Source organism: Callithrix jacchus, chromosome 6 (genome assembly GCF_049354715.1).
Source record: "Callithrix jacchus isolate 240 chromosome 6, calJac240_pri, whole genome shotgun sequence".
Lineage (NCBI taxonomy): Eukaryota > Metazoa > Chordata > Mammalia > Primates > Cebidae > Callithrix > Callithrix jacchus.
This window is the reverse complement of record NC_133507.1, coordinates 7,060,089-7,084,417: the sequence shown is the minus strand read 5'-3', so window position 1 is coordinate 7,084,417 and position 24,329 is coordinate 7,060,089. Positions and strand designations below refer to the sequence as shown.

Genomic DNA, 24,329 nt, shown 5'->3' with positions numbered 1-24,329 from the left:
GCCAACACGGGTGAAACCCCCGTCTCTACTAAAAACACAAAAATTAGCCAGGCATGGCAGTGCATGCTTGTAATCCCAGCTACTTGGGAGGCTGAAGCAGGAGAATCACTTGAACCCAGGAGGTGAAGGCTGCAGTGAGCCAAGACTGTGCCACTGCACTCCAGCCTAGGTGACAAGAGTGAAACTAGGTTTCAGAAAAAAAAGTGCTTCTTCAAGCTTAAGCAATATTTTGTATTCATAAACTATGCTACATGAATATACAGTCGTCCTCAGTATCCATGAGGAACTCATTCCAGGACCTCCCTTGGATACCAAGATCCACAAATACTTAAGTCCCAGATATAAAACGACATAGTATTTGCACATAACCTGTGCACATCCTCCTGTGTACTTTAAATCACCTCTAGATCACTTACAATACCTAATACAATGTAAATGCCATGTAAATAGTTGTTAGACTGTACTGTTTAGGGAATAATGACAAGGAAAAAAAGTCTGCTCATGTTCAGTATGGCTGCAATTCCCCCCCCATCCCCGCCCAATATTTTCAGTCGTGAGTTGGTTGACAACAGATGGGAAACCCATGGATAAAAGGGGCCTACTGTATTATCGGAAGGTAGTTTTTAGTCTATCTGCAAACTTAGAAATTTTATTAGCTATAAAGTTATTTAATGTTATCCTTTGCTTAACTGTAAGATTTTTTATGTTGCTGTTTATTCCTACCAAATATTACATTACTAGCTATTCAGTTCAGTCTATTACTTCATATCAAACTATTCCCTTACAGTCAAAATTTAGCATGAGCCAGAAGGTATCTGAACTAAAACAAATTTGTATGAATTAGAAAGAGCAAAATTAGAGAGAATGACCTGTCAAAATTGTCACTAAGTATTAATCCAATAAAGGATGGGACCCACCCTTGCCATAAAATAGGAAGGATAGTTTAATAAAGGGTAAAACCTGGACTCCCTTCTAGTCTTCTATTTTCAGTCCCTGTGCCACTGGTTTTTTCTGAGTCAGAGTCTCTCTGTGTTGCCCAGGCTGGAGTGCAGTGGTGTGATCTCGGCTCACTGCACCCTGTCTCTGAGGTTCCAGTGATTCTCCCGCCTCAGCCCCCCAAGCAGCTGAGACTGCAAGTGCACACCCCCGCGCCCGGCTCACATTTGTATTTTCAGTAGAGACGGGGTTTCGCCTTATTGGCCAGGCTGGTCTTGAACTTCTGACCTCAGGTGATCCCCCCACCTCGGCGTCCCAAAGTGCTGGAATTAGAGGCTTGAGCCACTGTGCCCAGCCCATGCCACTGTTTTACTGAAATGATGTGCAAATTCTGTCATGTATTTGCTGGTACCGTGGTAATAAGAGTCCGCTAAAACATGAATGGGACAAGCAGGAACTACAGTTGGCTGGCAGGGTGGGCAGGGTGCTCTCAGGAGTCACTTTAGTTACCTTGCAGGACTACAGAGACATGTTTGCTTTCCAGCATGTATACGAGTTCTGCTGAATGCTTAAGGAAGGCCCTGAAGAGAGAAAAGAAAAAATAGTGTTAACAATCAAATTTCCACTACAAATACATATTTAAAGTACTTGAAGTCAAGCAAATCTAATTTCTCTCACTTTATCGATACTCTCTGACTCACGATGTTCTTATGAGTCATGCTCCACGATGACTCAATGGGTTTATCATGACTATGTCTTAACTTATCATGACTCAAGTCCTGATGAATCCATTGTAAGCTGAAAATATCCTAAACTGAAAATGCGTGGCTGACTGGCAGCTGTGGCTCCCTGCTGCTGCTCAGCATCACAAGAGAGAATTGGCTACTTTCTACTGAATGCAGGTAGCTTTCAGATTACTGTAAAGTTTCTTTAGTATTTTTATGACTCCTCCAAGGAGTGCATTTTGTAATTTTTTTTTCTTCTTAAAAGACAAAATCTCATTTTGTCACCCACACTAGAGTGCAATGCCATTATCACAGCTTATTGTAACCCTGAATTCCTGGCCTCAAGTGATCCTCCTGCCTCAGCCTCCAGAGCAGCTAGGACCACAGGCATGTGCCACCATGCCTGGCTAGTTTTAAAATTTTTCTGTGGAGAAGGGGAGTCTTCCTATGTTGCTCAGGCTGGTTGTCAACTCCTGGCCTCAAGTGTTCCTCCTGCCTCAGCCTCTCTAGGAAAACAGGCACAAGCCACCATGCCTGGCTTCTTTTACGTTTTTTTGTGGAGATAAGGTCTCATCATGTTGCTCAGGCTGGTTGTGATCCTCCTCCTCAGCCTCCCAAAGCTTTGAAATTATAGGCATGAGTTACCATAACCGGCCCCATTTTGTATTATTTTTTTTTTTGAGATGGAGTCTTGCTCTATTTCCCAGGCTGGAGTGCAGTGGCACAATCTCAGCTCACTGCAACCTCTGCCTCCCAGGTTTAAGTGATTCTCCTGCCTCAGCCTCCTGAGTAACTGGGACTACACAGGCACAGGTCACCATGCCTGGCTAATTTTTTTTATTTGCAGTAGAGACAAGGTTTCACCATGTTGGCCAGGCTGGTCTCGAACTCCTGATCTCAGGTGATCCACCTGCCCTAGCCTCCCAAAGTGCTGGAATTACAGGCATGAGCCACCAAGCCCGGCCCCATTTTGTAATTTTTATATCAGAGAAATTCATTAACTCTTTATAAAAAGGAAGGGGTTGACTTATGACAAAAACTATAGAGATTGAGATTAGTGGTACCCAACAGACACAGATGGGGATGGGGGTACACCTATAAGAGGGCTAGCACTGGGGAGCCTTGCCATGGAACAGTTCTGTACCTTCCTGTGGTGGTCACGCAAATCTACACGGGATAAAATCGCATCGCTCTGTCAAGTGCATGCACACATACGAGAGCACGTATGAACTGGTGAGTAAGATCTATGCAGTGTGCCAATCGACGTCAGCTTCCTGGTTTGGACGCTGTATTCTAGTTACGAGATGCTTGTTACCACTGAGGGAGGCTGAATGAAGAGTAAGTACATGGCTCTCTGTGCTATTTTTGTACCTACAGTGAGTCTGTAATTACCTCAAAATAAAAAGTTAAAGGAAAAGAAAGAACTGGTACAAACCTTATGTACTCTAACCATCGAGTATTTTCCAGTGAAGATAACCATTTCTCTTCAGTTTCTTCAAATGGCTCTGTAATACATTATACACATACATTTTTATTTTTTAATTTTATTTTATATGATCTCTATCAGAGTTAAGCGATACATCAGTTTCTAATATTTAAAAGCTGGCTTTAAGTAAATATCATGCATTTTCACTTTCATAACATGAAATAAGCATTTAAGAAGACATTACAATTCCGGGCCGGGTGCAGTGGCTCATGCCTGTAATCCCAGCACTTTGGGAGGCTGAGGCAGGCAGATCACCAAGTCAAGAGATGGAGACCATCCTGGCCAACATGGTGAAACCCTGTCTCTACCAAAATTACAAAACTTAGCTGGGTGTGGTGGCAGGCGACTGGAGTCCCAGCTACTTGGGAGGCTGAGGCAGGAGAATGGCTTGAACTCAGGAGGTGGAGGTTACAGTGAGCCAAGATCACACCACTGCACTCTAGCCTGGTGACAGGGTGAGACTGTCTCAAAAAAACAAAACAAAACAAAACAAAACATTTACAATTCTTTTAACAAAATAAAACAAAGCAAAGCATTCCCCTGGGGCTCCATCATCTTCTCTCTCACTCTTTCGGAAAAATCTTGGAAAGTCCAACCAACTCTGACTCTCAACAACTAGGAATTCCACCCTTCCCTGCTCAGCCCATGCCTTGATGCTGGCCCTCCTGACCTGTGAGGTCAGGTGCCCAGGCCCTAGCCCTCGGCTTCCTCACTGCAAGCCTTGCCTTCCTGCTTCCCTGCCCCTCCCCTGCTGCCAGTGCTGCCTTTCTGCATGGCTCGTGTGGCCTGAGGGCTGATGAGAGGCAACTTCAATTCCCTGGCCAGAGTGCACACTAGTTTTTTCAACAATTTGCCCTTGCCCCACCCCTGCAAGGCCCTCCCCCAGGGAAGTGCTCACTCATTGCTCAAGATCTGCTGCAAGGCTGCCTTTGCCAACTCCCTCGTGACTTAGAGGCTCTCTCAAGGAGGACCCACATTACACCAAAGATGCTGTCATGTCACTCATCACCCAGGATACATTGAAGCCACCTGATGTTTGCTCAGATGTATCAGAACTTGAGGCTACAGATACAACACAGCTGTTTGATACCCATGTCCAGTCACCTATCTCAAAGTATAACCATATGTATTAAAATCTTAATAAGTTTGTCTGTAAGGTAATATAGTATTCTACTCAGCAAATGCTTTTATACAAGTATTGTACTATAGCTTTCATGACTTAAAAGGAAATTTAATATATTCATTTTTCCCTTTCTAAAACAAAAAGTAGTTTAAACTTAATTCCGTAGGAGGTTCTGAAGTTCTCATACGATAATAAATAATTCATACAAATACTTCCATAGACTTCTTAAATATATCTATTTCTATATGTTTAAAGGAACGTCACTTTTCATGACATCTCATACAATTCGGTATCCTGGGTTCATTATATATATGAAATAAGAATGAAATTACCATTAACGCATAGCTGCTTCAGTTTTACAAATGCTGCCTGTACTTCTTGAATATTAGGCAAGGTCTTATCCAAATCTGACTTGTAAACATCACTCCTCTGTGGGTGACTTTTAGTTATTGCATTACAAATCCTAATAAAGACAAAAATCCTTTAGTCATTACTCATTCACTGAGCATGTATTTATTTAACGCTCACTACAGGCCAGGGCATTATTCTAACAGCTGGGGAGAGAGAGAGGAATGAGACAGGTAAGGAAGGTCTCTGTCTTCATGGAGTTCACTTTTTTTTTTTAAAGACAGAACCATTGCTTATTTTTTAGTTTTAGAGACTATTCCCGTCAGGTTTCTTTGCATGATTTTTCTGGATCCTGATGAAACTGAGAGCAAAATTGAGAGGAAGACAAGTAAACTTTGTTTCCGTCTTATCATCCAACTTCTCACATGAATCTGGTTTTGACTAAGGCAGAGGGCTGCCATTCACATCACCCCCACCCCCACATGCAGTGGACAGAAAGAATTCGATCATTCCCTTATTTCTGATGGGAGAAAACAAGCGCATCCATTGGAACACTTGCCCAGGAAACAGGAATACTGCTGAGTGGGCGGCATGGCATTTAGACTGAGGAGACCCTTCACTCCCACATCTTTCCACATGATGTAGACAGAAGGATGGCAAAGCAGACTCACATTCTCCAGCTCTAGAGAATGCAAAGCACCTATCCCCAGTGTTAACGATTTGCTGTGGGATGAACTGCAAGCACAGACATTCCCCAAATTCCTCCCACCCTTCCTCTGTTCTTAGGAGAGAACGAGCTGCTATAAATGTGTGCCATGGGGTCTCTAGATGTTTTCAAAGGCAACAGCCAGAACTGGCATTCCCATCTATATTCAAGGGGCAACTTCCACATCACTAAAACAAACAAACAAAAACAAACCGCTATTTTTCTTCCAGAATAAAGTACTATAAATTAGCGTGGAATGTTTAAAAACACCTTAAAAAGATAAAATCACTGAGAATTCTAAAATTTTGATGTAAATCTTTGTGGATTTCTTTTATATGCACCTTGATGGAATTTAATGTACAAATGTACACTGTACATTTGCTTGATAAACTGATTTTTAAAAATCAACTAATCAACATGAATATGCTCTCATTTCATTAAAAGATGTAATGTTTCATGAATCTGCATTTCATCTTGGTGCAAGGGCCATGCTAATCTTCCCTGTATCATTCCAATTTTAGCTGATGTTCTTAGTGGTGGTGGGGTAGACGGTAACAGTCAAATAAATGGGCTGTGGTGAATGCCATGGATGATGTAATTAATCATGGATTACAGGCTACTTCAGGTCACACGGTCAAAAAAGGCTACCCTGTGAAGATGGTACAAAAGCTGAAACCTAATGAATGCAATGCAAAGATCTTGAGGAAGTGATGCTTAAACTGAGATGTAAAGGATCAGTGAGTGAGCTGCACATGGTGGCTCATTCCTGTAATCCCAGCACTTTGGAAGGCTGAGGTGGATCACCTGAGGTCAGAAGTTCAAGACCAGCCTGACCAACATGGTGAAACGCTGTCTCTACTAAAAATATAAAAAACAGCCAGATGTAGTGGTGGGCGCCTGTAATCCCAGCTACTCACAGGAGGCTGAGGCATGAGAATCACTTAAACCCAGGAGCTGAGATCATACCACTGCACTCCAGCATGGGTGACTGCTGTCTCAAAAAAAAAAAAGAACAAGTGAGTCCAAGCGGGCAAGTGTGGAGAGTGTTCCCAGATGAGCACAGAGGAGGAGTCCAGAAGGGAAGAGCACTGGACAACGTCAGGGGGTTGAAAACACCAGGGGAAGTCCAGGTGGAAGGAGGAAATGATGGCACTTGTAACACACAGGCAGAGGTGGAGCTGGGTGGAAGCACACAGGTTTGTACAGTGTCTGAAAAGTGAAGTGACAAAATCTGAGGAGGAACTGGAGATGGGGAAGAGAAAGAAAGAAGGCATCCAGATGACCCTTTGGTTTCTGAGAGCAGGCTGGGGGAGGGCATGGAGGCCATATCCTTGAGTTTGGTTTTAGACATAGTAAGTTTAAAGGGCCTTTGAGACCTCCATGTACAAGTCAAGTTAGACTGAAGATATAAATGCGTTGGCCACCAAAGCCATATTCTTGGGGGAACTTCTTTAGGAAGGAATACAGAACACGAGGAAGAAGCGGCCTTAGAATCTGTGTAATGTCCGGAGAGAAAAGTATGGGTCTGCAGAAGGCACAAAGTGCCAGCGAGGAACAGGAGCTTCGGGAGCATGGAGAGGAGCAGAGGCTGAGGGCGTAGGCAGCTTGAAGGAGAGAGTGACCGATAGAACTCCCCACTGCTCTGAGCACAACCAAGAAAGGCCTCCTGCTTTAGTGACATGGAGGATACTGATGACCACAGCAGAGGATCCCACACTAGTCTGTGGTGGCTCATTAAAACCACTGTTCTAGCTACTGCAAACACGTAGATCTAAATAAGACACATCAAACTACAAGAAAACATGGTGCTAACTAATTAAAAGACTGCGCTTTGCTAACTATTTTCAATTAGTAGGCAACTCACTGTACTTATACATGAGAAGTAAAACTATCTAAAGCGACGACCGTTTCTTGATTACCTCTGGTCAATCCTCCTCTGCTGCAGAGCATCTTTGATGAGGGCCATTCGCACGAGAGCACTGCCGTTAGAGTGGCTCCAGCACCAGAGCTAGGGGAGAGGCAGAGTCCTTACTTGACTGTGCAGAAACAACGGATGGCAGCATTCATACAATCCAACAGAAATCACTTACTGGCATCCTTCTCCCAACAAAGGAATGGGAAAAGATCTTTAGATCTTGGTCTGCTAAAGAACTTGGTACTACGAAGTATTCTGGAAGGCTGGAGAGAGAGAGAAAAAAAAAACATTATACATGAGTCCCGTGCTAAAAGCAGGAAGAATGTGCTCCTAAAGACCCCATAAATAATTAAGCACATTTATCCCCATTTAATGTGCATCACTCTAGTAGCCACATGGTAGGCACCATGGGGGCAGTCACAATCTTAGATATCTTAATCTAAAACATGCAATACGGTCAATTCTTAAAAACTGAAATTTACAGCATGACAAAATTCCAAAGAAGGTATTATAAATATTTTCCAGAATGACTAGTAATCAAACATGTCCGTGTTAGCTGAAAAATACATCCACCTTTGTTCTCTTGACAGGCTACAGTTTAAGGAGACGCCAGGAAAACAAAAGAAAACCCCATAAAGCTACCATAAGCTTTAACTCTCCTCTTCTCAAGTCCTTCTTCCACCTTTCCTCATCCCTAAAAGGCACAGTCGGACTCCATGACACCGATTAGACAACAATTACCAGTGGGCAAGCTGCCTGCACTTTAAGACATCTTCCTTCTTTCCCCGACGTGGCCGGGCAGCCCGTCACGTTTCTCAGTACATACACCAGAGTGTGCTGGTCATGAAGCTTAAATTCCAGGGAAAGCAGAAGACAAGCTACACGCTGCAAAGAACCTTTCTAGAACTGTACAAGAAGTTCCTGGTACTGGATTAACCAGTAATAACAGAGCAGTGTTTTTCTTCTTTCCTCTAAAAAGCTGCTTATTTGCATAAACTAATGAGGACTTCAATGACCTTGAAATAAGGCATTCCAGAAAATGCATAATAACTAAATGACATTAAACAAATTAAAGAAACAAATTCCTAGTCATTTTTGGAAGATTCCCTAGGGAACCAGCTCACTATTCGGAAAACTGTTGAGTAAAGGAGAAAATATAGATATTTATATTGCTTTTCTTGAATGAACTGTGTTACAGGGCACTCGAGCTGGTGAGAGAAAAGTTCCATGAAGCAGAAAGATGAAAGAAGGTGAACAATCGCAATCCTTAGTGAAATGACAGATCTGGGCAATGATCCTCCCTCCCTCCCAGTGTAAAACTAGTTTTTGGAATTAGAACCATGATATAAAAGGGGAACTTTTACTGGATGGATCGGGTTGACAGCCTCTAAGCGCACTGGTCAGTCAGCATTATACAATGAGAGACACAGCCAGCCAGCCTGAGATGGAATGTGACCCCACAGGAGAACACAGCACCACCTAATGAAACACTCTTGCCACACTGAGCCTGAGTCCAATTAAGCCTCTGTTGATAACATCTTAAAGAAATACTAGAGACAGGGGACCACATTAAGGGACAGCATGGGGATAAAACCAGCAATATCTTCAATGTGGAAAACTCCGGGGAACAAATGATCTAGTTTGCCAACAGATAGTAGGTAAAGAAGAGGTGGGAGGTGACTGTTGTAGAGTAAAAGGCCTAAAGGACATATTAAGCAGATTCAATGTGAAGACTTTAGATTCTAATCTGAACAAAACAACTGTAAAAAATCAGTTACAAGATACAGTGCAATAAACACTGACGAGATTACTGATGACAGTTAGGAACCACTGTCAACTTCTTTTTAAGGGATACTGTAATTTATATTAAGAAGCCCTGATCTTTAAAATAAAATATTCATTAAAACATTATTAAAAACAGGCTGGGTGTGGTGGCTCACGCCTGTAATCCCAGCACTTTGGGAGGCCGAGACGGGTGGATCACGAGGTCAAGAGATCGAGACCATCTCCGTCAACATGGTGAAACCCCGTCTCTACTAAAAACACAAAAAATTAGCTGGGCATGGTGGCGCGTGCCTGTAGTCCCAGCTACTCGGGAGGCTGAGGCAGGAGAATTGCCTGAACCCAGGAGGCAGAGGTTGCGGTGAGCCGAGGTCACGCCATTGCACTCCAGCCTGGGTAACAAGAGCGAAACTCCGTCTCAAAAAATAAAAATTATTAAAAACAAATATTCCATTAACCACAACTAGAAAGTCATCAATAGCAACAGACTCTGATTATTCTTCATAGGGAAGTGACTTCCAGCTATATGTAACACTGTTAAAATTGGGCTTACCAAGTGGATATCATGTAACCTTCGTTAATAGAACAAACTCTCCACCCGGAAGCAGCTGTCCTCTTGATTTCTCTGTCCCAATCTGAGTAAATTTCAAAGAGTGGAGTTTTCTGGCTGCTGTCACCACCACCTCCATTACCTTCTCCTCCTCCTCCTCCTCCTCCTCCTCCTCCATCTCCTGAGGGAATTCCATTAATTTTGTTGGCTGTAGGAAAAAGCAACATTAGGAATTTTAAGTCACATTTTCCCCAGCATTCCCTCTCCTCTTTCTGAGCCTCCTGTCACATGCATACTCTGATGTGCTGTCTCTAACCTGGCTCACCTTCCAAGTCTCTCCATGAACCGTCTTGCTCTTTCCATCTAAAAATAACTTTTTTTTTTTTTGAGACGGAGTCTCATTCTGTCACCCAGGCTGGAGTGCAGTGGCATGATCTTGGTTCAGTGCAGCCTCTTCCTCCTGGGTTCAAGCTATTCTCCTGTCTCAGCCTTTTGAGTAGCTGGGACTAGGACTAATTTTTGTATTTAGAGATGGGGTTTCACCATGTTAGCCATGCTGGTCTCCAACTCCCACCTCAGATGATCCAACCAACTCGGTCTCCCAAAGTGCTGGGATTACAGGCATCAGCCACTGCACCCGGCCTAAAAATAACTCATTTAGTCTTGTCTTTATCCAACTCTTTAAACAGCTTTGATTTTTCTCTCCTTATACTGGCTGTATCTCCTTTGCCTTCAAGCGTCAACAGGTCAGTCAACATGATATTGAGAAAACTTTGATCTGATCACACTGGACCACTCTAGCTACTATGCTAAACATTTTTCTTCCTTCCTTTTACTGACCACCTTTCCCAAGGATGAAGAATGGCTGCTGCCTGTATTTCCTCTCATTTTCTTGTTAATTTTTAATTGTCTTCCATCCCTACCATTCTAACAGAAATTATTCCTAACCCTTCCTCATCTGCCTGCCAGTAACTGTGGGGTAAATCCATGTCATTTGATTATTTTCTCCAAATATTTTGCTTGGAAAAATGAAATATCCAACAACCATCTATGTTCTCAAGCCCTTCAAATCTTTAATTTTTCTAATACCAACTTCTCACCTACCTACTCTTCTATCTGCTCATTAGAGAATTCTTGGTTTTCTGTATCTGCTTGATTTTCCTTGGAAAAACTCATAAAGTTTCTTGTGCTTTGCTAATGTGCTGTTCTCACATGGAGATTAGAGGAGGGCAGGCCTAGAAACCTGCATTTCCTTAGTAAGAAGCCTTCTCTGAGAGAGAAGTAATGCTATCTTCTAGGTATATGCCCACAGCCTCAAGACTGCCTGCAAAGTGATTACTGAGAAAGAAGCTGTCCCACCACCCAGCCAGATCTATCTTGGCAATATCTGGTGACAGATGGCACAACCCATTCTAGCCCAGGGTCTTTCCGTTGCAGGTTGCAAATATGGCAAGTCTCCCAGCTGGCATCCCCAATGGGATATTCTGCTGCATTTAAACCAGGCAGCAGCTTACCACAAGACACACTTCCCTAAAAAGATGCATTTATGATGCTGGTCCCCTGCCTTAAACTTTCAATCATGCTCATTTCTCAATCGAATCAAGTAAACCAAAATGGCTTTTCTTGGCCTTAAAGGTCCCTCACATAACTTAACCAGTCTTCATTTCCCATTCTCCTCTGCAGCCATGCAATACCCTCCACTGTCCCATGGACCTGTCATGTCCATTCCTATTGATTATTGATTAACTCCTGGTACAAGACAGGTATTTTCTGAGAACTCCCAATGTGCTAATGCCTCAGAGCAAAAAGATGAGTGAGATTTTAACTCTGTCTTGAAAACACTAAGAAGTGCAATAACCACAGAGTACCAGATGTGTGAGTGCAATGAGGATGCAGAAGAGAAGGCCCCTAACTCTTGCCGGAGAGAGGCTGGGGCAGGAAAAGCTTCATGACTTGACCACATCTAAAGAGAGTTGTAAGGAAAAAGTCAGAAGTTGCCAGGTAGCTGGTGAGGAGAAGGTAGGCATGCTAGACAGAGAAGAACCTAAAAAACATGGTATAACTGTTTGACATGAAGTAACTAAATATAGCTAGTGCATCAGGGATTCAAGTGGTGGTGGAAAAGAGGCTGGGAGATTAAACGGGGCCTAGGCTCTAGGTCTGTGCTTCCCTGAAAAATAACTTGTACTCATACATGCCCATTTAAATTTAAACTGAAATGAAAAATAAAATTAAAAATTCAATCCCTCAGTTGCACTAGCCACATTTCAAGTGCATAACAGCCACATGTGGCCAGTGGCTGCCCTACTTCCATCACTGGACAGTGCTGCTCCACATTATGGAGGGGCTTACGTATCATGTTAGGAACTGGGACTCCGCTAAGTGCTATCAGAATTATCCAGTGATTCTGATTTTAACAAAGCTCATTAAAAATTGAAAAGCTAATTCTAAGCCCATATCCTAGAGTCCCACTCCATCTCAGTGTCTTCTCTGGATTAACACAACTAAAAAGCGTGTCTGTGAGGAGGACTTAGGAGCTGTGATCTCTCCAGAACACAAAACCTACATGGAATTTTTGGGCAAAGCCCAGTCTATACAGTGCTCCAGTGTACCAAAGCACGGAAGCTATTCAGTATTAGACAAGCTGAGTAATTCACCACATGACTAAAGAGGCAAACAACTATATAGCTCAGTAAGTGCAGAAAACGTGAGTTAGATACCTGATTACAAAACAAACAAAAACCAACGTTAACAAATTTGGAATAAAAGGAAATTTCCTTAACTGGAGAGAGGGTGTTTATCAAAAAGTAATAGCTAACAGCATCCTCATTAAAAGCAGGAACTGAAATGATGCCTGCTGACGTTACTGCTGTTCAGCACTGAACCAGAGCAACTAGCCACACAATAAAACCACCACCACCAAAAAAGAATTAGAAGGAACACGCTCAGAATTTTAAGAGTTCTGTCAAACAGTTTGGTGATTGAGTCTAGCACTGAATACTTGGTACTTGTTTTGGGCTGCAGTGTGTGATGTAAACTCAATCTGCTTTTACAGTCCAGGAGTTCAAATGCTTTCCAAAGTCCAAAAAACCTGATAGCAGTGGCCTGCTCGATGAGAGAATCACTATGAAAAGTTGAACCAACACAGTGACAAGGTGGGTCGTCTCAGGCAGACCGGGCTCTGTTGACTGCTACCTGCCTGAGGTTTTATGACACAGCTCCTCAGCAGATCAAGAGTCAAACAGATATTACAGGCTCCTGACCTAGGCTACCTTATGTGATATAGTACAAAAGTCTAATCCTATACTGTTGGGGTTACTTTAGAGAATTTCCACTGAATCGGCCTAATCGATATTTAGAATGGCTTCAAGCAACAGAAAATACAAGTCGTCAACATATGAAAAGAAAGTCTATCACTCTGATGATACTGCAGAAATTAGAAGTCATAAAAGAATAAGGTAGAAAGAGGACTGATTATTCCTAAGTTCAGAAGCGTGAGTCAACAAAGTGGTTCTTAACTAGAAGATTCTAACCTCTGCTGGAGCCAACATGGCTGTATTTCTAAAGGCTCCTCCAGTGATCCTGACGTATGTAGCTGGCTGGAACCACCAATATTCAAGAGACAATCATTTATAGCAATACTGAGAATCTTGCAAGAACTGACAAGCAACAAACTTAAAAAATTCCTATACTGTTTCAAATGGATTGTGTACCTCGTGTTTTTCAAATAATCATTTTAAGGAAAATCTAAAATCAAGATCTGTTAACTAACTTTCACTGCAAATGTACAATTACAATGTACACTGTACACTGATGTGAAATTTCGTTACGACTTCAGATGACATCACAGCGTCTGTACGCAGGATGTCTGTCGTGAAGCGGAGCTGCTGACACTAAGGCTGCAGATAACTTCATGAAGCTTTCAATACTGTTAGTCCAGAAGCATAATCTGACACTTTATCAATTATGTAAGAAAGATGACTCTGTACTCTTTTTTTTTTTGATGGAGTTTCGCTCTTGTTGCCCAGGCTGGAGTGCAATGGCGCGATCTCAGCTCACCGCAACCTCCGCCTCCTGGGTTCAGGCAATTCTCCTCCCTCAGCCTCCTGAGTAGCTGGGATTACAGGCATGCGCCACCATGCCCAGCTAATTTTCTGTCTTTTTAGTAGAGACGGGGTTTCATCATGTTGACCAGGATGGTCTCGATCTCTTGACCTCGTGATCCACCCGCCTCGGCCTCCCAAAGTGCTGGGATTACAGGTTTGAGCCACCACGCCTGGCCACTTTTTTTTTTTAAGATGACGTTTTGCTCTTGTTGCCCAGGCTGGAGAGCAATGGCCCAATCTCAGCTCACTGCAACTTCCACCTCCTGGGTTCAAGCCATTCTCCTGCCTGTCTCCTGGGATTACAGGCATGCACTACCACACCCAGCTAATTTTGTGTTTTTAGTAGAGATGGGGTTTCTCCATGTTGTCGGTCTGGTCTCGAACTCCTGCCCTCAGGTGATCCGCCCATCTCAGCCTCCCAAAGTGCTGAGATTACAGGCGTGAGCCACTGTGCCTGGCTGAATCTGTACTTTTTTTTTTTGACATTATTTGCCCAATAATAATCTGACTTATGACAATCTTCATGGTTTCTTTAAAATTAGAAGAGAAAAAACAGAATCCTTGTTCTTGTCCTAGGGTGTCTGTGCATAGCAAAACAGCAAAGCGTGGGTGCTACACATCTTACTGTACTTGGGAATACTCACATAAGTACTGGAATGACTGCAGGACCTTTCAGAGATGGCTTTTACTCATGGGATGCTGAATATGAATGAAAACCTGATTGACTAAGGCCAGCTAAAATAGTTTTCTTAGATAACTGCAAGGGAGCTCCTCCAACTTTGAATCTTATTTGTGGAAACAGCTTTGTCACCTACCTGCCTGCAAAAAGGACTTCTTTAATCCAGCCAGTGAATCAAGATGTCATCCAGAAGTTCAAGAGTGGGAGAGTGGACATCTTTCACTCACAAATTAATGAATTCTGACTGCAGTGTGTGGAACTTTCAGGCTCCTTTTGATCTTAAAGATGCAGTGTTTATGCTTCTGTAACAGCATGGAAGGATATTAAAGGATGTTACCCTATGAGGAATCTTAACAAAACTATGGCCAGTGTTATGTTTATGAAGTACTTGTCAAAGGAGGAGTCTGAAAGATGTAATATAAAAAAGTATCCCTATTTTAAGTATTAATCATCAAATTTTACCAATAAGCTATATGAGAAGAAACAAAGGAACTAAATGAAGTAAATTTTAAAATTCCAGTAGTAGAAGACCTATGGGCGGATAAACTTCAGTACGATAAGCCAGAGACGCCCACAAGGAATGAACAAAGAAAAATGTGGAAAGCATTTCCACAGGAGGCACTGCCACGAAGCAGGCAACATTATACAATGTTATACCCATTGCACAACAAAGTTTACTGTCTTTGCCGAGCCCTAGTCACTACGTTACCGGAGAAGCTGTGGATCTATATACACTGGAATCAATCATTTCCGTCGGGAAAAAATAGCAGCATGAAGAACTAGTCTATATCATAAAAATTTAAGCAGGAATCAAAGAATCACTCCTATAACTCTTGCAACTCTAGGTGAGGATCTCAGTGAAGATAACCTTGATCCCTGTTCTGTAGCCCGATCATGATCCCAAGGAGTGTTCACCTGACTAACAGTGCAGGATCTAGAATTTATTTTCAGACAGTAAGTGAATTTACTTACTATTAAGAAATAAACTTAAAAAATAACTGTACTGCTTAAGCCTAAGTTACATTATGTACCTCTTGAAAAGAAAACTTAACTTACAAATACTTTTGCCATACAATTTCTATAAATATAATACCAAATGATAAAAGCTGTTCTGCAAAGCATGATTTTCATATATTATCTCTACAGTGTTATGTTTCTTTTTTTTTTTTCCTTTGGTCCTTTTAGTGCTTAACAGCAAGGTAAGTATCTTTTAAGGAACAGAAAATGTACTTACACACATGCATCTTCAGGTACCATACACTGATACATTTTAATGTGTTTACAATGTAGTTATAGTTTTGCTGGAATATACTTTTATTATACCAGTTATTTAAATTACTACCATATGTTTTATGGTAATGAAATAGAAAAAGTCAGTACAATTAATAATTTATTTGTATGGCCCAGACCATGCTGGGTGAATGGATTTTTCATTATAAATACACAGCTGATTTATTTTTCTTACTTAAACAGTAAAAGAACACATGCTTCACTCAGTTAACTGACGTGCAGTCACTAACCGACAAGGGGGCTAACAGGAGACACGGCTCTTTGTTTTTCTCTATCCTTTTAAGAGATTTAAGAAAATGGTTTATTAAAATTACGTTTGTAAAGAAACAGAATGTACAGAATTGTACATCAGCTGGAATCTTCCTCGGTCATGTCATGACTGTCAGATACATAGACAAAACTACTTTCACAAAAACTGCCTAGAAGATACCTGTCCTTGGAAAAATGCTCATCTTTGTTTCATCAATATTATTCAGAAATAGAAACTCAGTATTTTGGGAATCTTAATGAAGTCCACAAAAAGTTTTTAACCACTTCAACTTTTTCATGAAATCACACCTTGCCAGAAAATATTATGCTTTTAATATATATTTTAGTTTTCTTCCAGCTTTCTTAAAAGGTAAGATTACTTTAACTCAATCTATCAATTAAAAAGGGGAGGTTATATATTCTTCATCACGAAATACAAGTCAATGACTAGAGGTTAAATATATGCCATAACTCATAAGCTCATACTGACAGCATTACAGGTTCTTCCTGGCAACCTGTCAAGAAATAATCTGACAAACTACTGGCTCTTTAGCTTACTTCTCTAAGGTATGAAGCTAGCAATTCTACAATCATTAAAGCTCATGTACTTTGAGGCTTCTGGTAAACATAAGAGTAAAATTTATACATGTAAAATTAGTCACAATATTTAATATTTTCATATTTACCTGAATTGTGGTATTTTTTCCCAACATATTCAAATGCAAAGAGTAGCTGGAGGTCTGTTGGCTGGGAATAATGAGCTATTGCAAGGCATACCTAGGAAAAATTCTACATTTAGAATTTGTTTTTAACACACTTAATTAAATGAAATGTACAATAAGGCCTTGGGTACTGGGCGCATCATCTTGGGGCAGCGACAGATACTACTGACATGTTTTTCTGCTGACCTAGAATATAAAAGAGCCCCTTAAGGCCAGGTATCTCACTCACTGCTGTGCCCCCAAGATACTGTTTATCTTTAGTTACCACAAGGGAAGTATTCAGTAAGTATTTGCTGAGTTGAATTTTAATTAGAAAGTAATTTTAGCCCAATAAAGAAAACTTGAAACTAAAGAAGCATTCTCCAAAAAGGAAGTGACAACTTATTCACTACAAAAAGGAAGAAAAAAGTTTCATTTTTGGTGGACTATAAAGGATTGATACAAGGCATAAAACGTTAAAGTTTACGCCTCATGGATTAAAAAATCTAAATAGAGAAACATATTTACAAAAAATTAAAATTAGCAAGAAACTCCAAAAAGTTAAGGGTGGCTCAAAGATGTTCATAAAAAAATAAAAACAAAAAAAACCACACACGAAAACTGTGTTTAAGTAAAACGGTCTGGGGCTGTGTTCCCTGTGGTGGAAAACGTGCGGGCTTTAGAGTCAAACAGATGGGGGGCTTGAATCCCAGCTCTATCAAGCACTTGCTACACAACATGTGTGCAGTCAATTCCTCTCTCCTAGCCTCAGTTTGCTCACTTGTAAAACAAAGTAATACCTAGGCTATGGTAAGAATTAACAAGCTTAGTGCACGCTAGGCCTTCGCAGGAGCTCCATATATGGAAATATGGCGGTTACTATTCTCAACTGCTGCTAGATAGAATGAGGGATGGTGCTCTAGGCTTACAAACCCTGGACTAGAACGCAGGAGAAAATGCTCTTCAGTGAGCAAAGATGAAAGAAGAAATTTAAGACATGCAAGAACACAGCAGAAAAATCTTACTTTAAAAGATTAACTATCATTTAGAAGGTAAAGCGTTGAGCCAGAATGGTGTACTTTTGACAGGGAGCAAGTAAGAAAAGTTAATTGTTAGTTCAGGGCAAATTAGTGGTGTTTGGGGTGGGGGTTAATGTACATTCCATTAACCAGCAAGCATGTGTCAGCTTGTTTAAACTACATTTTAAAAGTCTTCTATATAATAAATGTTTCCTGTCTTACTAAGTTAAAATATACAAACAAGAGGACAGAATTTGTCATTAGTTTTGACCAAAAAGAAAAAAGAAAACCTTCTTCTTGAAACTTAGGTAGTATCTTGACTTCTTAATACCCATGAGAGCTTTCTACGAGGGTCCCACTTGGAAATGTAGGAGCTGGTTATCTACATTCCATTCCTAATCTTTTCAACAGTTTTACATAAAGCATCCGAACAGCAAAATGACTGAAATGTGTACCTGGAAAAAGTTCTCCTCACTTCCTGTTCCTTGGGGCACCGTTCAGCTTTGCTGCACTTTTCTCCAGACACTTTCACATCTGTGTGCACTTTGCTACACTGCCATAGCCACGTCCTTAGGCCACACTCACCTTACGGCACCTCTGTGGGCTTCCCTACATTCTAGAAATCCACAGCACTCAAGAATTACCTACCAACGATGTAATTTTGACTAATAAGTTTGCTCTCTTAATAATCTGCTGTGGTTCCCAGACATCTGCATAACAAATTAAATTTCCTCATTCTCGATTCTTCACAAAACTGGCTCTCCTCATCAGACAACTGTTACCTTCCCAATATTTTCTCAGTCATCTCAGGTTGGAGAAAAACAGGTTTGTACACATTCTGTCTGACTTAGCCCCAGCCATCTCCTCTGTCACACACTTTGCCTGGGAAGTCCTACTGCTCTTAGCCAGCTATGCTAAGAAACTGTCATATCTGTTCGACACTACTCTCTTCACAAGCCTTCCCAGAAGGAGCCAATTTCAGAGTATTAATTCCAGAAACCTACAGCTACAGTTTCAATATAAAGTGTCTCTTTAGTTAGTTGTGCTTATGTTGCTTTATTTCCAAGGTATTCACATAATAGTTACGATGTGGATGAAAAGTAGGACACAGGTGGTTCTCTATACTTCTACCATTAAGGTCAATTCCTTAAGGGTAAATGCCACATTTCTCATTCATGTAACAAATATTTACTGAGTACCTACAATGTTCTAAGCCCTGGAGATTCAGTGAACAAAACAGACACTAATCCCTGTCCTCAGGAAGCTTACATTCTAGTGGGAAGACAGATACTAAACAAGATGAAGGAGAAAAAATACAGGAAGTTAGATAACTATGAAGGCTAAAGGAGAAAAAAGGGCAGGGAAGGGGAAGATGAAGTGTTATAGCGAGAGGAGGAGGAAGCAGGTTAAAACGCAGAGAAGGAGACGAGAAAGACCTCTCTACACAGACAGGACCTGAAGATATTTGCATTTTGTAGCATCATTTCAGTAGTTTTCTAAAGGTGCTCTGTGACCAACAGCGGCTACACTAACACTGGCTGACAAAAGTAATTACCAATATATTAAGGAAGATGCTCCAAGCCAATAATAACAACGTCTATCACATTCTCTAAAACAATTAGAAAGCAGTCACATGCTCTGTTTACAGAAAAGAAATTCGCAGATCATTGATTATGGACTTTTTTTTGTGTGTGGCCATGAGGCAAAAAAGAAACAAAGCCTATTTTCAAGGCAAAATGCAACACAGCGTATTTTTTAAAAGCCCCTTAAAAACAGCACAATATCACATTAGGTTAGGAAACAAATGAGTATGTCTAATAGCATCTACATTGAAAGAAGTCTATAGAAATGTAGAACTGCAGGTCAGTTTAATCACTGAGTGCTTTTTTGGGGGGTGGAGAAGTTGAACTAAATTTATTTAGTTTTTCAGTAGTTCATTGCCGGTGTATAACTTATGTTCATATGACCTAAGTAAGGGGTCTCTTTGGGTACACACACTAAGGCACATACAAACTTGTGCACCTGGGTTGTCTTCAGGCTGTTACTGTGGAACACTCTGAGAAGAGAAGGAAAGCCAGGGCCCCATTCTTTGTACTTTTGCATACACACTATTTTAAAAACCTAAGTCCAGATTCCTACCTTCCATCCTAAGAGTTTTTGAAAGATCTGAAATAGTTCATTTTTCCTAGCTACTGTAGGAAATGAAGAAAATGTTGATATTAAAGACATTAAATTACAGTAAATTTTTTTTTGAGAAAAAGAAGTAAACTACTTTTAAATCAACTTTTGGACCAAAGCTGATAATCTTCTCTGGACAGAAGCCAGAAGCAGCCACAGTAGACGGTTTCTCTTCGAAGACCACCTGGGGTATCGTACTGAAAAAGCTCAAATCCAGGAAACACTCAAACCTCATTAAGTTCTACCTCATTTGCAAACAAAAGTGGTCTCCTTTATTTCTGTGGCCTGAAAGCCACCAAAAAATAAGTATCAGATTCAAGTCAAAAATGACAGTTCACAAAAAGGCCACCTTGTTCTTTAATTGGATGAATGGAATTCACTTCTATTAAGTATGGCTGAACAAGCGGTTCACAAGGAACTAATCAGAGAATACAGTGGAGACAAAGGGCACATATTTCACTTGTCATCATGTATCTAACTATCTTTATCTACATAGATAAGTAAATAGATAAATCATTAAAAACTTCTTTTTTTATCCTTCAGTTTTGAGCAAAGGTTCTGACAAAAAAAAAAGGTGGCTCAAAGTTGCTCTGGGGTTAGCGGTCCAATTCTGCATCATCGAATTCCTTCTTTCTTTATATCGACCTTTCCCAAGTATCACTATTTTCCTGTGACAGCTCAAGAATAGTAAGGATGAATATACGTGACTACAAGTGCAAAAAGCAACCTAATTTTGTCATAATACAAATGAGACAATGTCAACAAGACAATCAGAAGGTTTTAGAGCATTTAACAAAATGTGAACCAATTTAGTATTTTCAAATTTCATTTTTCAAAACAAAAATATAAATGTATTAGGTATTTCAAAATTAATCAATGGTTTACCCACCAGAGAACTCCAAAAACGCATTTGGTCATTTTAAAGCAACTGATAAAATATCAAAGCATTTTCCAGAGAGAACAGTATTCAAAGCTTCCAGGAAGTAAAAATAAGCCATAACTTCCTAACTGCTACCAAATTTTAGAGGAAAAATTTTTGCTTGAAATAAAAGAATATGCCAGAATTTTTGTTTTTAATTCACAAAGTCATCAAGATTCGGTAGCCACATACAACTTAACCATGTGTTTGAAACGCATAAATCAGAAAACAGAAACAAAAACTCTATATTCTCATCACATCTGTTTTATTTATTCCGTACCCTCCCCTGCCCTGCAACCTCCATGACTACACAGAAGACAGAGCCACATGCTTTTTATCTTTTACAATACTGGGGAAAAGATTTTTGTCTGACACTGGGTCTTAGGAAAGGACACACGAGGGACTGGATTGTTTTGTGCAGACGGTTTAGCGAGGCCCTCTCCATGAACCAACAGCACAACACACAGGTGGTATTCTGAATTTCCACAGCACTTACTATGCTCTGTTCATCTGGAAATCAATTGTGTAGAAACAACTTTTATGCAGCCACTCTGTACTATTACTTTTCATTTTTTTCATGCTTTCTCTTCCTCACTAGATTTAAGTTCTCTATGGCAAGAAACTGCATCTTATCCTTTAAACGTGCAAAATTTAGCATACTGCCTCAGCATCAAAAATGACCAACAAGTACTACAGACAGCTCAAGAACTACCAAATAATTATTACTTCTACTCATTAAAATAATGTCAACTTAAAAATACAGTAAAAGAGAGAGAATTCAACTTTCTGACAGAGATCAGGCCAATTCTATCAATTTCTTTAAGAATATGGTATCCTAACTCAATCTGGAAAGTTCTGTGATGTCCCTCATCTTGAGATGCTACATCTTGAGATGATTTTCATAAGCAGGTCCTTGATGCTTTAATCAATTAAATTACAAGCATAAATAAGCTTGAGGAAGTAACTTGTCTAAAATATTTTATGTACAGTCTAATACATAATGAATTTGGAAGTCCTTCTATGTAATAGCCACGTTAAATTAGTAAAATGCCAAAATTAAAAAGCACAATCGAATAGCTGAAAGAGGCTTGAAGAGTTATCTAGATGATTTTTCAACATGCAGCATGCTGAGAGATGGCTGTACATACTTTTTGAAAACTTTTACCCACAGAGGAGCCTACAACCACTCTACTATTGCTAGACAGTCATATATTTTCAGATATTCATTTCCTGCTTGCATTCCCGTAAAGAAACTGTTGGTTCTCATTCTAAAAACAAATCTGCCACCTCTTCACCAAGTATATGAAGACGGCTGCCTTACAGTATTTTTGACAGCCTTGTTTTGATATCAACAGAAAACATACTGCAGTCAGCTGACTGACCATGGAAAACAAAGGCACTCATTGCTTAGTGGTGCAAAGGCTGCCTCCATTCTGAGAGAAAGCCACTTCCTGTTCTACCGAGATCCTGTTGCTCTTTTCTCAATGCGCACGAGCAGGCTTCCTACTGGAAAGTCAGTTACTCTGCACGTGCTGCAGCACAGACTGGGACAGTCAATTCACAAGCTAGACTTACATGATGTGAGGCTTAGGTAACTATATAGTTACAGGAAAGGCCTAATAATTATTAGTGGTTTAAAGAAATATTATGCATTGACTTGAGTGACACTTCAACACGGGCAACTCAAAGCTGGTAGCTTTTTAACTCCCTTATTTTCCCCCGGCCTTCCAGATGTTTTATCACCCTACTTGTAAAGTACGAGTCAAGGCCAAAAAGTTCCTCCTCTTTGACTCCATGTTTTGCTTGGCCAGAAGAGTGAAGCTGGTAGACTAAGACGCCCCTCCTGTTCTAGTCTGCAGCAAATGCAGAGTTACAGACTTTCCAGTAGCAATATACTGTAATTAAGGTTTGTTTAGGCTTTTAAAGTTCTGCACTACTGAATTAAAAGCCTAAACAAACCTTAATTACACTATATTTCCAACTTTTCAATCTTTTTAACCAAGAAAGAAACTGACAACTAATGACCTTAATGTAAAAAAAAAAAAAAAAAAGCTCATTTCCACATTAAATCAAATGTGAGTCTTTAACATCTTAGAAGCTGATTAAAAATTATATAGAATACTTTAAAACAGCCATAAAATAATCCAAGGAAATAGTTCTATTAATATTCTTGGCTTTGACTTTACTTAAGAAGGTATCTGGTAACTTCTAAAACACATCTGAGCAATTGAGAACTGAAAACTGCCGTAAAGAATTGAAATCAGAAAACACAGTGCAGAACCCAGAACATCATAAAATTTAACAGCATTACCTTTTTAGCACTTTCGGGACCTGATTCATCAAAGCGAAATCTGACAATTCTGAAGTCTTTACAATAAATAATTAACTCTGTTGGATTAAATTTCAGTTTCTGGTTGGGGCCTAGGACTTTCTGCTTCCTCTTGTGGTCATTTACTAAAAAAGAAAAAAATAAAATTAAAATGCATAACAATTATTTCTTGTTACTCACCCTATATTACAAATTCTTAGTGAAAATAATTGCAAGGTCACCCATCACTTGCGCTCTGCTTGTCTAGAATATTTCATACTTGTCCATAACTCCTAGAACTTGGGGGTTGGTTTTAACTTTGCTTTGGAAGATACTGTAAATGATTATTTACATAAAACCACCAGATACATTTAATGATTAAAATTTTAATTAAAAAGACAAAAAACTTAGAAACTATGGAAAGTTACATTTTATATTCTCCTTTTAAAATAATTTATTGATGTCTCCCTGTTTCATTAATGTTCCTAGGATTCAAAAAAATGGCAAAAGTAAACTTACAGAAATAAAACTCCAATCCAAGTATGCTGAGGTGTCAAGTTAGTCTCAAACAATACTTCTAGAGCGGAACTGACATTTAGAGCACGTACAGAATAATACATACCTGTGACAATTTGCTCAATACATGTTAAAGGGACATCATGGTCACCAAGAAGAAGGTTTCTGTAATGGAATTTCTGAAATAAAAAATTATGTTCATATTAATTATTTCCCCAATAATCTCACAATGGTAGTATAAGCCTTAAACCGTGACAACAAACTGTGACAACTATCTCTTTATTTTTTTAATTTATTTTTATTTTTTTTTTACAAAAAAAGACAGGGTTTCACCAGGTTGGTCAGGCTGGTCTTGAATTCCCAACCTCAGGTGATCCGCCTGCCTTGGCCTCCAAAGTGCTTAGATTACAGGCATGAGCCACCACGCCTGGCCGTGACAACTATTCTACAAAGCATTCTAATGTTTACAGAACTTAGGTTAAAATGTACACCACAATCTTAATATCCAAGATAGGGAATATCATCAATCACTTTACCAGCAAACATCGCATGTCTGGATCTGGATAAGCTGGCCACAACATATTAAAGACAAAAGGGCCCTTAGGTCATCAGATTTTAAATGGGTAAAATCATGTTTGATTTTCCCAATGAAGATTTTAAACTGGAAAATAACTATCTTTTTAAAGCACAAAGTCCACTAGAAATAAAAATCTTTAGAAAAAGGTTTTGGCAAACCATAGCTTTTTTTTTTTTTTTTTTTTTAACTCGTTAACAAACACTTCATACACATTTT

General features: G+C 40.0%; 1 protein-coding gene and 1 non-coding gene across 11 annotated transcripts in view; both read right to left on the bottom strand.

Moving 5' to 3' along the window:
- Positions 1-24,329, bottom strand: part of MTMR10 (myotubularin related protein 10) — a 66,311-nt gene that overhangs the window by 24,517 nt on the left and 17,465 nt on the right. For all 10 annotated transcript variants that reach the window (XR_013536560.1, XR_013536561.1, XR_013536559.1 and 7 more), the window contains 9 exons: positions 23,643-23,715; positions 23,024-23,166; positions 16,582-16,672; positions 9,575-9,779; positions 7,415-7,502; positions 7,244-7,332; positions 4,603-4,733; positions 3,097-3,166; positions 1,447-1,517 (listed from right to left, as the gene is read on the bottom strand). Coding sequence is in view for 2 of the 10 variants with exons in the window: in XM_035303654.3 (XP_035159545.2) it covers positions 1,447-1,517; positions 3,097-3,166; positions 4,603-4,733; positions 7,244-7,332; positions 7,415-7,502; positions 9,575-9,779; positions 16,582-16,672; positions 23,024-23,166; positions 23,643-23,715 (961 nt within the window). In the remaining 8 variants the exon portion in view is untranslated. The remainder of the gene's footprint in view (positions 1-1,446; positions 1,518-3,096; positions 3,167-4,602; positions 4,734-7,243; positions 7,333-7,414; positions 7,503-9,574; positions 9,780-16,581; positions 16,673-23,023; positions 23,167-23,642; positions 23,716-24,329) is intronic.
- Positions 5,763-5,874, bottom strand: LOC118154921 (U6 spliceosomal RNA). The gene has a single exon (XR_004745175.2). It is a non-coding gene; the product is annotated as a U6 spliceosomal RNA (small nuclear RNA).